The sequence below is a fragment of the Eleutherodactylus coqui genome, chromosome 7 (genome assembly GCF_035609145.1).
Source record: "Eleutherodactylus coqui strain aEleCoq1 chromosome 7, aEleCoq1.hap1, whole genome shotgun sequence".
Taxonomy (NCBI): Eukaryota; Metazoa; Chordata; class Amphibia; order Anura; family Eleutherodactylidae; genus Eleutherodactylus; species Eleutherodactylus coqui.
The window spans coordinates 64350195-64366905 of NC_089843.1; the positions used below are offsets into that span (position 1 = coordinate 64350195).

The 16711-nt window shown below is 41.7% G+C and overlaps 1 protein-coding gene across 5 annotated transcripts in view; it reads right to left on the minus strand.

Annotated features, from left to right (window-relative positions):
• LIMCH1 (LIM and calponin homology domains 1) overlaps window positions 1-16711 on the minus strand; it is a 268490-nt gene that overhangs the window by 102009 nt on the left and 149770 nt on the right. For all 5 annotated transcript variants that reach the window (XM_066573145.1, XM_066573144.1, XM_066573143.1 and 2 more), the window contains exon 4: window positions 1244-1350. In XM_066573145.1, the coding sequence (XP_066429242.1) occupies window positions 1244-1350 (107 nt within the window). The remainder of the gene's footprint in view (window positions 1-1243; window positions 1351-16711) is intronic.

Here is a 16711-nt window from a genome sequence, read left to right on the forward strand (position 1 = left end):
TAGTGCCAGCCACTCACTTCACTGCAGACAAAACCGCTCTGATCCACACAGCAAAACTCAATTAGCAGTTTCACAACGTGTGCTGTGCAGCCCGAAAAGTAGTCTTCCACGCAGCGTGGTGAAATTGGAGTTCAGTGCAGTGATCATATGTTGTACTTGGATCGGAGCGGTTTGGTCTTCAATAAAGTAAAGCCTGGCACTACTCATACCTTTACGCGGGATACAAGCTGGGCCCAACCCACCCAAAGAAAAATCCAGAGTGCCTTCTAAACAGCGGTCAGCAGCACATCCCGCGTTCACATGGAGAGATGTGCTGCAGAGAAGGATTAGTTTTTCAGCTGCACAAAAGATGCCATCATGCAAAGATTGAGCATTGACTTGTCCATTGGCTGATTGGGTGCAGCTTCACAGAAGCCGACAACCGGGCAAACGGTTTTTCCTACAAACATTTGTGCCCAATTGTCGACCCGTGTAAAAGAGTATAAACAGTTCATAACTTTTATTTGAAAAGTTAGTATGAATTGGGAATTCGACTTGAGGTTTTGAGAGCAGGGCCAGATTATAGGGAGCGGAAGTGAACCTGAACCAACTGAAGTCTGTATAATACAGTGCCAAGACTTCAGTTTCACTCCATTTCTCAACTTTACGTCTCCATTCCAATTGCTTACACCGAAACAAGAGAGCAGACCGCTCTGCTTTTTGTTTCCAGTTGAAAAAAAAAAAAGAAGAACAAAAACAGATACTTTTTTGCATTGTAGTCACCGGGAAAATGAGAAAAATGGAAAGCAATCTGTTTTCACTAGAGATGAGCAAGCGTACTCGATAAGGCAAACTACTCGAGCGAGAAGTGCCTTATGAGAGTACCTGCCCGCTCGCCTCTAAAGATTCGGGTGCCGGCGGGGGAGAGCGGTGAGTTGCGGGAGTGAGCAGGGAGGAGCAGGGGGTGCGGGAAAGTGAGAGATCGATCTCCCCCCCCCCCCCCCCCGTTCCTCCCCGCTCTCCCCCAACGCTCGCCGCTTGCACCCGAATCTTTAGAAAAAAGCAGGCAGGTACTCGCATAAGGCACTGCTCGCTCGAGTAGTTTGCCTTAGAGAGTACGCTCGCTCATCTCTAGTTTTCACCCATTTCACTTCCATCTTGTACAATTCTATTTTTTGTAAACCAGGATCCACTGATAAAACACTAGTGTGAACTCAGCCTAAAAAGAAAATAGGACCAATTGTGCCATAATGTAGATACCCACCTGACTGCTGTTCTGTTTGTGTTGTCCTGCAGGTCACCTGGGTCAAAAAGCTGCGATTCTTTCAGGCCAAGTTCTTTACAGCCCCGCATGAACAAAGTTACGTTATCCTGCAATAAAATTAGATCAACCATTAAATAAAAACCTAAAATGTATTTTTTAGCTGAAATTTAGATACAAAAAAATGAATGGAATATTGCAGTGATACAAGTGTAAAAAAAGATTGCGAAAAGAACAAATACGTTTTTATAATACCACAAAAATAAGGGGGGGGGGACTTTATTTAGTGCAATTCCTTAACTGCAGGAAGAAATAGTGTCATAAGCGTGACAAAGGTTTCTTTTTTCATTATTTTCTTAGCAATCTAAGCAGCTTAGAGCTTTATGCAACAGGTCCGGGAACAGCTGATCTCAAGCATGCAGTATAAGCGATCTTTATGAGCGGATAGCAGATGTCTGCATCTTGAGGGGTATGTGTCAAAGAGGAAATACTATGAAGGCAGTTCTTCCCTAGTCTACTGCGCCATGCGACACAATGTCACTACAGGTTATTCCTTTTTACAAAGTATGAAGACGAAATGCAAATCCCAGTTTTATTTTAAAAGAAGGGGTTAACTCCTCATTCCATAATGCAGGCAGAACAATGCAAATCATCCTCATGTCCAACTATACAAGCAGACGTGCTACTGTATAATGTAGATATAGCCGGAATTTATAGTCATTCATTCCTTCTACCATGAAACTTCTTAGCCCTCATTACTGTGAGATATGGAAATTATGGCCATATGTAGTGAGGCTTGGGGGCAATCTAACAATAAAGGTCATAAAATCATGATGTCCGGAGATGAAAGGAACTGAAACAGACTGAAGAACAGCATTCTCTCAAACAGACTTTTTTTTACAGTGTTGCCTTTACAGCGCAGCACTAAACACTGTACAAGGCTCCCATTCGCTTCAATGGGGCTGTTCATACAAGCGTCTTCAACCGTGCACTTTGACAGCGATGCATGTTCTATCTCTGGCCGTTTTCAGCACTGCGTTGCCTATTTAAGTAAATGGGCAGCATTAGCTGCGCCGCTGAAAGCGCAGAACAACTAGGTGCCGCGTCTTGGGCAGAGCTAAATGCAGCGCTAGCTGCACTACCAAAAAGAAAAGTTATGTTCACCGATGCTTGCGCTGTCCGGGTCCCTGGCGCTGCTTCCGGGGCTCCGGTCACTTGTCAGAAGATCTTTTGCTAGTGACAGGGTTTGAAGACCCCGCCTCTAGCAAGAAATTGCTCTGATTGGCTAATCTAGCGCCAATCACAGCCAACGCTGGATGCACCAATCACAGCCATTCAATGAATGAATGGCTCGTGGCTCAGCCAATCACAGCAATCTCTTGTAGGAGGCGTGGTCTTGAAATCGCGTAACCAGCAAGAGATGCTCTGCAGGCACACACAAGTGCCTGGAAGCCTGCAAGAATGGTGCCTACTAGGTATTTGATTTTTTTCAGCTTCCTTGGCTGCATTATCAGCTGTGCTGAACACAAGCCAAAATGATGGCGTAATATGTGCCAGCGCTGCTAAAATCGCAGTAAGTGCAGCGTTGAAAGACACTGCATTTACTGCAAACGCCTGTGTGAGGGAGGCCTAAGAAAGGAGCATTATAGTTTTTTTAATATAGTTCTTTTTGGCTACTTTTATTATACCGACTCTTCTTCAGTCTGCAAAATTAAAGGGGTATTCCCAAAATTGACTTCTACCACCTAACCACAGGACAGGTGATAAGAGTCTGATTGGTGGAAGTCTAACCACTGAGACCCCCAAAGATCCTTTTGCCTCCTCTTCTCCTCTATCTCAGCTATCTCCAGCAGTTCCATTGAAGGTGAATGGAGCAGCAATGCACATGCTTGACTTCAATGGCTGCTCCCTTCAATCTCCTCTTTACTATAAGGCAGGTGTCCCCAACTCCAGTCCTCAGGGACCACATACAGGTCATGTTTTCAGGATATCCTATGGCAAGAACACCTGTGGCAATGTCTGAGGTATGGACGGTAATTACATCACATGTGCAATACTGAGGAAATCCTGAAAACATGACCTGTTGGCGGTCCCTGAGGACTGGAGTTGGGGAACACTGCTATAGGGGATAGGAGACTGAGCCTATGGTGAGGAGAGGATGACACGGGATCCCTGTTCTTATTAATGGTGAAGGTCTTAGTATAGAGATCCCCACAATCAGACTCATAACCTATCCTGTGCAAAGGTAATAATAAAAGGACATTCCCAAAGTCGTTTTAAGGCTTTACAGCTACTACAAATGGGTGCACCTTGAAATTATGCATCTCAAATATTTTTGCGCCTAGTAATACATATTATAAGGCTCAGTCCACATTTGTGCCATGACTTCTGTTCATAATGGAACCAGGAGAACTTTTTCAAATGGATCCCAATGAATCATGACAGATCCATCAGAGTTCAGTTGGGGTTTCAGTATTTTCAATGGCAAACTATACTGTAAATTAATAGAAGCCCTGACTGAACACTAGAAATGTCACTGCAAATAAATATATGATCATCTTGAGAGTCCTTTAGCATATAGAAGTCTTCTCCAGTTGATGAGCACTAATTAACGAGATTGGCGCTCATCTACCAAGTCTTTACATGGGCTGATTGTTCATACGATGATTTGTCCCCATACAGCCATCATTGGTTGGTTCACATCTCCCCATTCACACACATTTTATGCTCACATGAACCAAATGAATGAGTCTTAGATTGTTCTTCACTCATCTACTGCACTCTTATATGGCCTAATGATCGTCCCGGACATTCTTGCCTGATTATCAGGTCATGTAAAAGCATTCAGCTCTGGTTTCTTTCTGTACATAGCATATATGTGACTACACAATTATTCAGTTCATATATTTTCCTGCTGGAGAAGTCCAAAAGACAACTTTACGGTGAAAAATGGTCAACGGCTAACGGATATTAGGCATCAGGTATAGGAAAACCTCAAACTTGTACCAGGTTATAATTCAGTCAAGCATAAAAATGATTCTAAGGGTATGTTCACACAAGGCGCTAATGCTGTAGGAGTGGAATCACATGATGAGCAGCTCGGCACTCACTAGAGGCTGCCAAGGGACCAATACCACAGTGTGCCGACATTGCCATGTATTCCGTGGTGAGGGGAAACAATGTAGCTACTAAAATCATGGGTTTTTATGTGGAAATGCAGCTGAATTTGCCCCCAAATTGTCCACCCCGTGTGAACATACCCTAGAAGAGGAATGCTTGAAAAGTGGGCCAATAATATATCAATCATGGTAAAAGTGCTCGATTGGCTTTATATGTGTTGTCACGTTATCCACTGAATAATAGCCAATTACATCTCCACTGTATGAATAGAATCAAACATTCAACTCAGCGCTACAAAGGAAGTTACAGGGGTTTATCAAAATAATGGAAACACCTAGATGAGGTCATCAATCGTAGGAGTTTGTGTTATTTTGATACACTCCTATATCTTCACTTCCTTTTTCCCATAAAAGACTCATGTAATACCATGGGGAAAGTATTGTTATTAGTCATAAAATAGATAATTTCACTAGGGATTAAAAACGTCTGGAAATATTATGAAAACGACAGTGGAAGCAGAGTTGACACACAAACACCAGATGATCTACTAGCTAGTACTACTTTTTTAGAGTTGACAGCCTTGGAAAAGTCCTAAGAATACAGGAAGACTTTTGCTCCCCTTTCCATTTAGGTTAGTGCGCCCTTCCAAAAGTTTCTTCTTCCTCGTTTCTTAATATTGTGAGAGCTGTGTCGAAAAAAGAGACTACTGCGTATTCACAGCGCTCAGCAGAAAGTAAAATCTGGGTATCCTGAATTATGGTCCATCTCTTCATGGGCCCCCCAGAAGACTTAGGACTTGTTTCAGTGCCATGTATGTACTTGACAAGTTGAATTTATTTATTGGACTTTATTTCATTGATAACAATTAGTCAACAAAAGCCTACATTCATTTTATGTAGGAGACCAAGAACATTAGTAGCTGTTGAACTGCAAAGCATAGTTTGTATGATGTAGGGTGGCTTCACATGAGCGTGTTTTTGTGCGTGCATATGCACGCACAAAAATACGCTTCTATTTGCAACAATGCATTCCCTATGGTGTGTCCACATGTCCGTGTTTTACAGGCGTGTGCCTGCAAAGATAGGACATGCGTGCACCATAGGGAATGCACGCATTGTTTTCAATGGAGCCGCGGCTGCTGCCGGCGGCTCCATTGAAAACAATGGTCTCCCGGCACCCCTGCATTCTTTTTCAGAGAAGGGCTTTACATATAAGCGCTTCCCTGAAAAAGAAAACTTTTAGTGTAAAAAAAAATAAATTATATATTTACCTGTCCACCGCTGCAGTGACCCCCGCAGGGATAAAGAACACATCGGCAGATGTTTCCTTCATCCCCGCTAGTTAAAAGAATTCCTTGCTGCTACATCTGCCACATCTGTGGCAGATGCAGCAGAGGAATTCTTCAATTCTCTACTGCAGCTGTCACACATGTCAATTGATTTCAGGGAGGGGCTTTAAATATAAGACCTTCCCTGAAAATCAAGTAAAAGTGGTTTAAAAAAATAGATACTCACCTTGCTTCAGCTGTTGGGGCTCAGCCATGTCTTCTCCTGCTGTCCCCTGCACTGTGGTGCTGATCTATCAGCAGACAGGGATTTAAAATCCCCGTCTGCTGAAAGAGCTGTATGCGATTGGCTGAGGTGCTCAGCCAATCACAGGCAGCTCTCCCCGAATGAATGACGGGTGAGAGCTGCCTGTGATTGGCTGAGCACCTCAGACAATCATATTCAGCTCTTTCATCCCCACGGGGTCACGGCAGCGGCAGACAGGTGAGTATATATTATTTTATTTATTATTTTATTTTATTTTTTACACTAAATTTTTTTTTTCAGGGAAGGGCTTATATGTAAAGCCCTTTCCTGAAAAAGAATGTAGGGGGCCAGCAGAGCATTGTTTTCAATGGAACCGCCAGCAGCGGCCGTGGCTCCATTGAAAACAATGCAGAGACCTGCATTCACATAAATTTTTGCACGTACATGGGTGCGCACCTATGTATGCACAAAAACACGCTCGTGTGAAGCCACCCGTAATCTGCATACATGTCCAAATCATAAACCATGCTGCAAGATCATATTAAAGGAGGTCTATGTATGTAGAAAACTACTTTATTTGCACTTCCATACTTTGAGCAGAACAAAAATTGTACCCCAACATGATTCCTCTACTCACGATCTCTGCGTGCTTTTACCTTTTTGTTGCTTTCTTTATGACATGTTCACATTCCTTTGTGCTAAAAACAAAACATTTCAGATGCCAACATCTCTAGCCTTCACATTCCTGCTTGTACGAAGACCAGCTAAACATAACCCCGGTGACCTTAACTGCACTATGGGGCTAATGTTTCGGGAAAGCCCATCAAGTTGTCTAAATAGTGCCACTTGAATCATGACTCCTGCCTTGATATTTTATGTAGATTACCCCCTCGAAAACATCCACATGTCCCAGAGGATTGTGATGTGACCAAGGTGTAGAGGGAACTATATATGGTAATGTTAGAGTTTGTGAACATAGTTCGAGGATTAAGTTCTTTGTGTAAAACGACGGTTTGAAGTAAATCTGCAACAAAATGTTTATACATTGTCACAGTATGTGTAAAAGGATAGACTTAAACACTTCGCTTCAGGATTATTGGTTCCGATTCCCCAGAACAACATTCTGCATTTAAAACGTGCATCGTGATACCGAAGAACTAACTTACCCTGTTTCCCTGAAAATAAGACATACCCTGAAAATAAGACATAGCATGATTTTCCAGAATTTTTGAGGATGCAAAATGATTTTTCAGGCTTTTTGAGGATGCTTGAAATATAAACCCTACTCCAAAATTAAGCCCTGCTAACAGTTAATTAAAAAAGTCAATTTAAAGAGAGTCCAGGCAGCTAAACATGTAAAAAAGTTAAACCGTTTTGAACAAAAATTAATATAAGACACGGTCTTATTTTCGGGGAAACACGGTATTTTAATGCAAGAGGATCGACAGGTTCTGGGAGACCTGAATATCGGGCCATAATTGGACACTTCCATAGAAAAATACTTAAGAGGCACAATAACTAATGAGGACTGATCAGATGGTATCAGAAATTGCATTGAATCTGTGATCTGCTCAAAATGAACTAAATGGTTTGGACCAAAAAAGTGTCAAGCCTGTGGACATCATTTATTTGGGTCATCAGAAAGTAACTACTGTATAAATCAAGTTCAAGAATTTTTGAAAATTAGTTTCTTTTAACACGGCCCTTTTTCTTTTTCCATTTTTGTTTTTTTCCTCCTCCCTTTAAAAAAATCGTAACTCCTTTATTTACCCATTGACGTCACTGTATGAGGGTTTGTTTTTTGCGGGACGAGTTGTATTTTTCAATGGTGCTATTTAAAGTACCATATGATGTACTGAAAAACTTTTAAAAACTTCTAAGTGGAGTAAAATGAAAAAAAAAAAAGACTTCGCCATCTTTCAGTGCGTCTTGTTTCTACGGCGCACCAACGGCAACAAAAACGACATGATAACTTTATTCTATGGGTCGGTACGATTACTACGATACCGAACTTGTATAGGTTTTTTTTTTACTATACACTATTTTTTTCAAAGACATTTAATTTTTTACAATTATTTTCTGCCGTCATTTTGTGCGCGCAATAACTTTATTTTTCCGTTGACGTGGTTGAGCAAGGGCTCATTTTTTGCGGGATGTTCTGTAGTTTCTGATAGTACCCATTTGGAATACATACATATATTTTTTAGACCAAACTGGAAGGTCATGTCCCACCATTTCACAGCCTATGCAAACATGTCAGATTGCATATAAAAGGGAGTCCTTCGGGCACAGTGTAAAAGGCAGTAAGCAAAAATCACATTAAAGTTGAGCAGACATTATATAACCCTAGAATAAAATAGTGCAGGAGAAATATACTAGCAATATACCAGCGTAGTACAAAGTATAGGCGGCAGGAAGAGGAAGATGAATTGTACTTCACATACAGCCTACCACCCACCGCATTAAAATCAGAAGTGCTCAAAGCAGAAAAAAGTTTATTTAAACTTAAGTCCCACAAACAGGTTTAACATTCCTGCTTGCAAAGCAAAATGTTGGCTCCTACTAATAATAAGATTACTAGTTTTGGCTAATTATCACAGTTTATTGGCTTTAAATGAAAGCTAATTTGGCTTAATTTGACAGATAGACAAAAACAAGACTTAAAACGCAGTTAAAAGAATTTGCATTCATGTTAATAGCAGAAATGTTTACCAGGTCCTTTGTGCATCTGCCAATTGGCTGCCATGTGTAAATGTTAACCAACAGATTTAGGAGGTGCTGATAAAATGCAGCTTTTTAGTTTGCCTGCATCACTTCTGTATGGGAGATATCGTAGGCTGAGATTAAGCTGAATTAACGGATTCCACATGGTCACGACTGCGGTGGTAACATAGCGGAGTTTGCCTTTTTGCCACGCAAAAAGATTGCATTATCGTAACCCCTTAGTGACCAGCCTATTTTGTGCCCTAAGGACCAAGAGATTTTCATCATTGCATTGCAAGAGCCATAACTCGTTGTCATAGCCATATGAGGGCTTACGGCCAGAAAGTCCACCATTGTTTTGGAGGGTTTGAATGTTCAGTACTTTGTAAAAATAACATGATAATTTTCTTATCTGGATCAGCATGATTACTGCGATACCAAGTTTATGTAGATTTTATTTTTTTTTTACTACTTTATAAGAACACATTTTTAAAGAAAAACAATTGAATCTGCATCGCTGCATTCTAAGACCCTAACATTTTTATTTTTCCTGCAGCCGAGCTCTGTGAGGTCTTGTGTTTTGCGGGACATGTTGTAGTTTTTATTGGTACTACTTTAAGAGCTTATTCACACGAGCATATATCGGCCGCATTTTCACGGCCGGACGATATAGCCTACCATCTGATGCATTGGATTCCAATGCATCAGATCACACAGGCGTATTCCCGCAGCGTAAAAGCGCCGGATGGCAAATGTAGCATCGGGTGCTTTTATGCCGGGCAGCAAAGATAGTCCTGGAGCTATCTTTGTGCCTGGAACACGTCGGCCGCTGCATGGGCTCCTATGGGAGCCAATGACAGCAGTCGGAGAAGGGAGGTGGGAGGGAGTTTAGCAGCGTGACTGCTAAACTTTCTCCCCCTTCTCTCCTCCTCTCCGGCTGTTTGCAATAGGAGCCGGATAGAGTTCACCTTCTCTCTCCTTCCTTCCGGCTGTTTGCAATGTGAGTGGGCGGGACGGGGCGGAGCTAAGCTCCATCCTCTTGCATTGCTGGTTGCGGACAAGGGGCGGGTGCTTAGCTCCGCTCCTGATAGTTCCTATTAACGGTGGCATGTGAGCTGTTAAGCGATCTGAGGTTCTCCTCACTTGATAGTTAGAGCAGGAGCCAGGCTGTCAGGAGTTAGTTAAGCCATCCCCTTAAAAAAGATATACGTGCAGGTTTAAAGCCCATTAGTGAGGTCAGTAAAAAAGCGTATTAGTTGTCATTAAGCGGTTAACAGTTTTTACCACAAAGCGTCAAACAATTCAACCCAAAAATAATGGTATAACAAGTCACCTCTGCTAAATTTGTAAGAGCCTTTATTCCTCATCTATTATATAGTCTAGGTAAGGGACTTAAGGTGGCCCTGCACAATAGATATATATCATCCAAACCCATCAATTTTGATGACCATTTCATGTTTCTATAGGTCTCCTGACTCTTCCCAAATGTTAGATGTCAGGGAAGAAAGGGATCAGGCTGCTGAGTCTCAACATACCCAATCCTTTACAGGGAGATAAGCTACCACAACAGGATTCCGACAGCTTACTCACCTGTCGCTACTGAGAAATGAGCAGAGTATGTGTATTAGGGGGTCATCAAGAGAGATGGCAATCAGCCAAACAAGCATTTGGCCTAGAGCTATCTAATGTGTATGGCCAACTATACAGGGGTTGTCTCACTTATAGCTTTTTGTTACAGGAAGCAGACCACTCCATAAATTGTTGGTACTGCAATCCCATTCACTTCAATAGGAATCAGCCCGCAGTACCAGCACAAGCCACTGTGCAATGTACAGAGCTGTCTGCTTCCTGCAGTAAAAAAGTGGGACAACCCATTTAAGACCTTTTACACGACCTGATGTTAGAGCCAGGCCATTTATAGGAATATTTGCTTGTGCAATCATAGGGCCTTGTGAATAGGTCTTTGATCAACTGAAAAACGAGTGTTGATCAGCTTGTTTGTGTTAGTGGCCCCAGTAGTAACAATGCCTCCCTTAGTGGCCCCAGTAGTAACAATGCCTCCTTTAGTGGCCCCAGTAGTAACAATGCCTCCTTTAGTGGCCCCAGTAGTAACAATGCCTCCCTTAGTGGCCCCAGTAGTAACAATGCCTCCCTTAGTGGCCCCAGTAGTAACAATGCCTCCTTTAGTGGCCCCAGTAGTAACAATGCCTCCTTTAGTGGCCCCAGTAGTAGCAATGCCTCTTAGTGGCCCCCTCTAAGTTCCCTCCCCAGGTCTAAACCTCCAGCTGGGCAGCAAGGACATCATCCAACGGTATCAGTTACTGTGAAGTACCCATTGGACACTGATGTGGCGCTCTGAGAGCCTCGTTCCTCCCCTCTGCGCTGTATGCAGTACCTGCTGGAACGCAGACACTGGGGGAAGGAGTGATCATCTCCAGCAGCGTCTTATGGAAACTTCACAGTGAGTTATAGGGTTGTTGCCCTGCCGGAGATGCAAACAGCTAATTATTGTTTACTGGGCCAAACAAATACCAGCACCAGCCTTTAGAGATAAGTTACCGGCCAGGTGGCAACCCTAGCCATACAGTGGCCCATAATCTCTTGGACTAGGCAACAGGTATTCTTTCTTAGGACCAAATACACAGAGCAACTCTGATGAAGTTACCCATTGAGAAAAAAAAAAAGTTTAATTACAGTGTCCAGACAAGCCAGGTAAACTTCTCACAAGAAACATCTAGGATTGCAGATCTTGGCACAGACGTGGCATACCAAGTGTCTCTTTCCAAAGGCAATAAAGTCGTGCCAGACATTTCCCTGCAGAACTCAAGTGCAGATAACATGTTTTCTTCCTGAAAGGATGATGATGTTTGTGAAGTATTTGCAGTGCACTGCTTGTGTTGCTCAGAATATTCACAAGCTCAGATCCAAATATCAAAATTAGTCCTGACCCTTGCCACTGTTTTTTTTTTTTTTACTATGATTGAATGATTATCTAAGCGGAAGACAGTGCAGGTTGTAGCAAGACGCAGAGCATGTGACTACATCGGTCTGTGTGAAAAAATGGGGTAACCTCATGGGGTTGTGTGCAGTCCATGGAACACATGGAGAACATGGCTTGAATATACAACCACATGAATTGGCACAAAAACACAAGTATTGTTATTGCAGTCGTTGCTTTTTTCATACCTACAGTATTGCAACTTCTTTCTCCATTGCAGCTTTTGCAGTCATGTGTCAATCCGCTTCTTAGGGCCTGAGTAGCAACATTGGGATGGCCAACAATATGGCAACTATTACAGCTTCCAAAGATTGTCGCCAAGTATTCCTAGACTTATCAGTGGCAAATTTGACTAGTTCAACAATGTCGGGGTGCTTTCACAGGAGACAAAAAAACCTGCACCAAAATCTGCATGCCCATAGAATTGCTGCGGATTTTGCCTAAAGCAAAAACAAAGGAATTCCGTGGCAAAACCGGCTTGTAAAACATGCAGATTGTGATGCATATTTCTCCATAGTGGCTTCTTGTAATTGAGCAGAGCTGCTACTCAAGAGTTTTAAGAAGTTGCAGCGACACGATCAGCCATGTTCGTTATAATGGGGAAAAAAGAGTGGGGTTAGATTTTATTAACTTGACAGAAGTGGATAACTCAGCAGCGTATACGTTACATGGGATACTCCAATAACAAATGATTACACTAGGTTAATTGTACACCTAGGGAAAAACTATTGCTGTATTTCAGCCAAGCCAACAGACCTGCACCTCAGGTTGCAGTTGCCTGGCTGGCACCGTCTCCCGAGATCAGCTTTAGTGCTCTACTCTTCCTGAGCTTAGAGACTGATGCTGTCCCCTTCCTAGAGATTACCTCTTCCCGCTCAACATAATGCACGCTGGTTCTACAAACAGAGGCCCCACTGGCACCCAACCCAACCAGCAAGTACAGGCTGCCACCAGCATTAAAGAACATCTCCTGAAACCATAGCCTTTATACCAGAGGCGTAACTTAAAGCTTCTGGGCCCCAATGCAAAATCTCTAACAGGGCCCCCAACTATAATGCTTTATTCATAGTACTGGGCTCCCTATATGGAGAAGAGAGGGCTCCTGGGGCCGGGTGCAACCACATCCCCTGCATTCCCCTATAGTTACAGCCATACTTTATACAGAGAGAGCATCCCCATATGACTAGACCATTATACAGGTCTACCATTAAGGGGACAACTATAAAAGGCAGAACTGTACTATAGAAATATCTACTAAACTGGGCAGATCTGAGCCAGTAGAACTTCTTTCCATCTCATGTTGTATTGAAAACCCTGCAGGATTTGCACTCCGTTCATTTGCAAAAAAGATAGATAATGTCTGATGTCCCCTGCTGCTTCCTACCGATTGCTACCCATAGTACAATCTCTTTCTTTGATTATGTGACCTAATGACAAGACCACAGTATCCAATACTTCAAGCACTATACAACACCAGAGCCATTAGAGGAATTAGTCACAAGACTTAAAGGGGTATAAAGTCACCATTACCATCATATCCAATGGCTTTGGGGTAGTACCAGATGGACACTGTGAAGGCCTGGGAATAATATTCAAAGTATTCTGGAAGTGGATTCACATTCCTTGGCATCAAGAAGTTGGAGGGGCAGAAGCAGATATTAGGCCATAGTTTCTGTCCATGTGCTGTGTGTGTTTCATGGACAGCACACGGATCCTATCTAGCTTATGTTACAATTCACATGGGCCAGTTTTCACATGGACCAGTTGTCCGTGTACAAAAAAAACTAAAAAAATTACAGACAAGAATAGGGTGCAAAATATCCACTGTCCCGCAGATCGGACAACACGGAAGAGCGTCTGTGTGCTATCTGATGCCAGTTACATTCGAGATTCTCGGGTGCAACTTGTATATGGCCATCTGAATTTGGCCTTGTTAAAAGCAATGTAAGGGCCCTTTTACACACAATGATTATTGCTCAAAATTCGCTCAAAAGCCATCTTTTGAGCAATAATCGTTACGTGTAATTGTGCCCAACTTTTACTTTTTTGCTGAACGATGATAATCCATCATTTGGCAGAAATTCGGATAGCAGGGACTTCACGCTCTCTCCGGGGAGCGCTGATAACAATGTCTCAGCTGTCAGCCCCTCAGCAGAACAAAGGGAATGTATTCAGAGAATAGACTGCTCGGTGTTCTCTGAATATAGCTCCCGGTGGCTAACACGAATTAATAAGCTACTTTTGAGCGGTCGTTTTTGCGTGTAAATGGGCCCTAAGGCAGTAGCAAAACTGATCTTTACAAGGATTTTTCCAGAACGATACTATTGATTGCTTATACTCAAGATAGGTAATCAGTAATTGATTATTGGGGTCCGCCAATGATCCGATTTAAGTGACAGCATCACTTGGGCGAGCGCCACTGTCACTTCAACTCACACCAGGCGCAGTGCTCTACATTATATAGCAGCTGGGAATAGGCTGCCCTCAGGCTATGTAACCAATGAACATGACATCATTGGCCTGAAAAGAGGCTACAGCACTTGCCTGAGCTCAGTGGCTTCTTCAATCAGCTGATCAGCAGGTATCCTGAGCTTCGGACCACCATCGATCAATTATTGATAGATAACCTGATCCTCCAGATAGGGACATCCACTTCAGATAACCTACTTTGACAGGCCTGTCCAGCCTTAGATCACCGTGGTACAGGTGTATCTTGTCTCCACCGTAAGCTAGGGTTGACCAGGCTTAGCTGGAGGGTACGCCATGGTCATGCCCTTAGCTGCCGATTGGCTGCTTGTTGTATAGTGCTGTTCCGTCCCCATTTCCAAGACAGCAGAAGCAGCTGACCACACACAGCACAGAAGACAGCGGCACAGACCCCCTGCAGCCTGCCCCGCTGTCACTCTATGCCAGTCATGGTAATCAGTCCTCACTTTTGACCCCTTGCTAGCCATGGGTGGCAAAAACTATTCTATACAACAAAGGATTATTTTTAATGTTCTGTTGGTATTATATAGGCCATTTTTGCTTGTTGTGGCAGCAGTGTGGCAGAGCAGTCATAGTCTGATAGACACATATATTTCAAATGCAGGAGTCCGGCTATTGTGAAGAACCTTGCTTTTATTCCAATAACTTCGTGCTCATACAGACAAGCAGAGTACGCGTTTCGGTTCGCAGAACCTTGCTCACCTCTAACTGACAGACATTGCATGGACTTTTAAAAGGCTTAACATATAATTAGTGAATTAAAAACACATGTAGTTAACCCCTGCATTGATTATCTCAACCTTGTTGTCATGGTCAGTTCCTCCTGCAGGAAATGACACACGTCTATTTGCATATAGAATATATAGTAAAAGATATATATTGTAGAACCAAAAATAAATATTTAAATAAACTTGATGGACATTGTAATGAAAGGATCAGAGTTTCAAGGAATTAAAGGCAATTTACTTATTGATCCATATATAAACCACAGACAATTAATGTGGTAGCATATTAATATATGTAAGGATAACATACTTTGAGGAAAGAACAATGTTTGTGGATCATCATATCATGTACCGACTTAACATAACAGGATAAGGTTATTCATTTGGTATGTTGTAAATATTATTACATAAACATATAGGAAAAAAAATAAATAAAATAAAAAAAAAATTTTTTTTTAGAAAAACGCAAGAAAAACACAAGAAAAACACAAGAAAAACGCAAGACGCAAGAAAAACGCAAAACGCTAGAAAAACGCAAGAAAAACGTAAAAGAAACAAAAGAAAAAACAAGAGATTATTACTGCTTTTGTTGGAACTAATATATGTACATAAGATCTGTTCTATAATTCATCCCTTTTGGGTATCTGGTATTTAAATTTAGGATCCAAAAGGCTTCCCTTTTGAACACTTTTTCTGGACTAACCGCACCTTTCTTTTTATTTGTTACCTTTTCTATTGCAAAGAATGAAAAATTGTCTATCATCCCTGCATGTTTTTCACAAAAATGTTTAGCTGCACCTGAGCTGCTCGTATTACCTTTTTTAATATTGCGGATATGTTCACTAATCCGAGTTTTTAATTTTCGTGTGGTGCATCCTATATAGTCTACATTGCATTCATTGCAGCGGATTATGTAAACCACATTAGTAGTACTGCAATTAATATAACTCCATATTTTGTACTCTCATGTGATTACTGTCAAAAAAGCTTTCCTTCTTGACAGCTAAATGACAGACAGTGCATCTTGAATTGCCGCACCTGTAGAAACCTTTATATTTCAGCCAATGCGGTTTTTCTATATTAGAAGAAAAATTGCTTGGATCCAGTAAGTCCCCTAAATTTTTGTTCTTTTTTGCGACAAACTTAACCCCTTCGCTTAATATTTCATCAGTTACATCATCCTGTCTGAGTACAGGTAAAAATTTGAAGAAAATTTTTCTAATATTATAAAAATCTCTACTGTAAGCTGTGGAAAAAACTAATCCTTTATTTTTCTTTTTACTTTTATCACTAGATCTATCTGTAAGTAATTCTTCTCTTTTTCGTGTCTCCATTTTTGTACAAGTTTTATTCAATAAAGTCTGCCTATACCCTCTTTGATGTAATCTATTATTAATTTCTGTTTTTGCTATATTGAATGTAGAACTGTCCGAACACGATCTTTTTGCACGGATAAATTCTCCCATAGGGATAGCCTTTATGGTATGTTTGGGATGGCCACTACTAGCATGCAATATAGTGTTACCTGCTGTTTCCTTTCTGTACAGTTTAGTTCCAATACCTGTATTACAATTTCCTCTTAGGGTTAAATCCAAAAACGGCACCTCTTCCTTATTATATGTTACAGTGAATTGCAGATTAACAGAGTTGTTATTAATATATCTACTAAACTGATTAACTTGTTCATGACATTTGCCTTGTGTCGTACCTTCATCCCAAATTATTATTATGTCATCAATATACCTAGCATACCACACCATGCGGCCAGCAAAAGGGTTATCATGACTGAATATAAAACAATCTTCCCACCAACTCATAAAAAGGTTGGCTATCGCCGGAGAGAATTTGGAGCCCATCGGGGCTCCAGAGATCTGTAAAAAAAATTCTTGATCAAATGAAAAAAAAT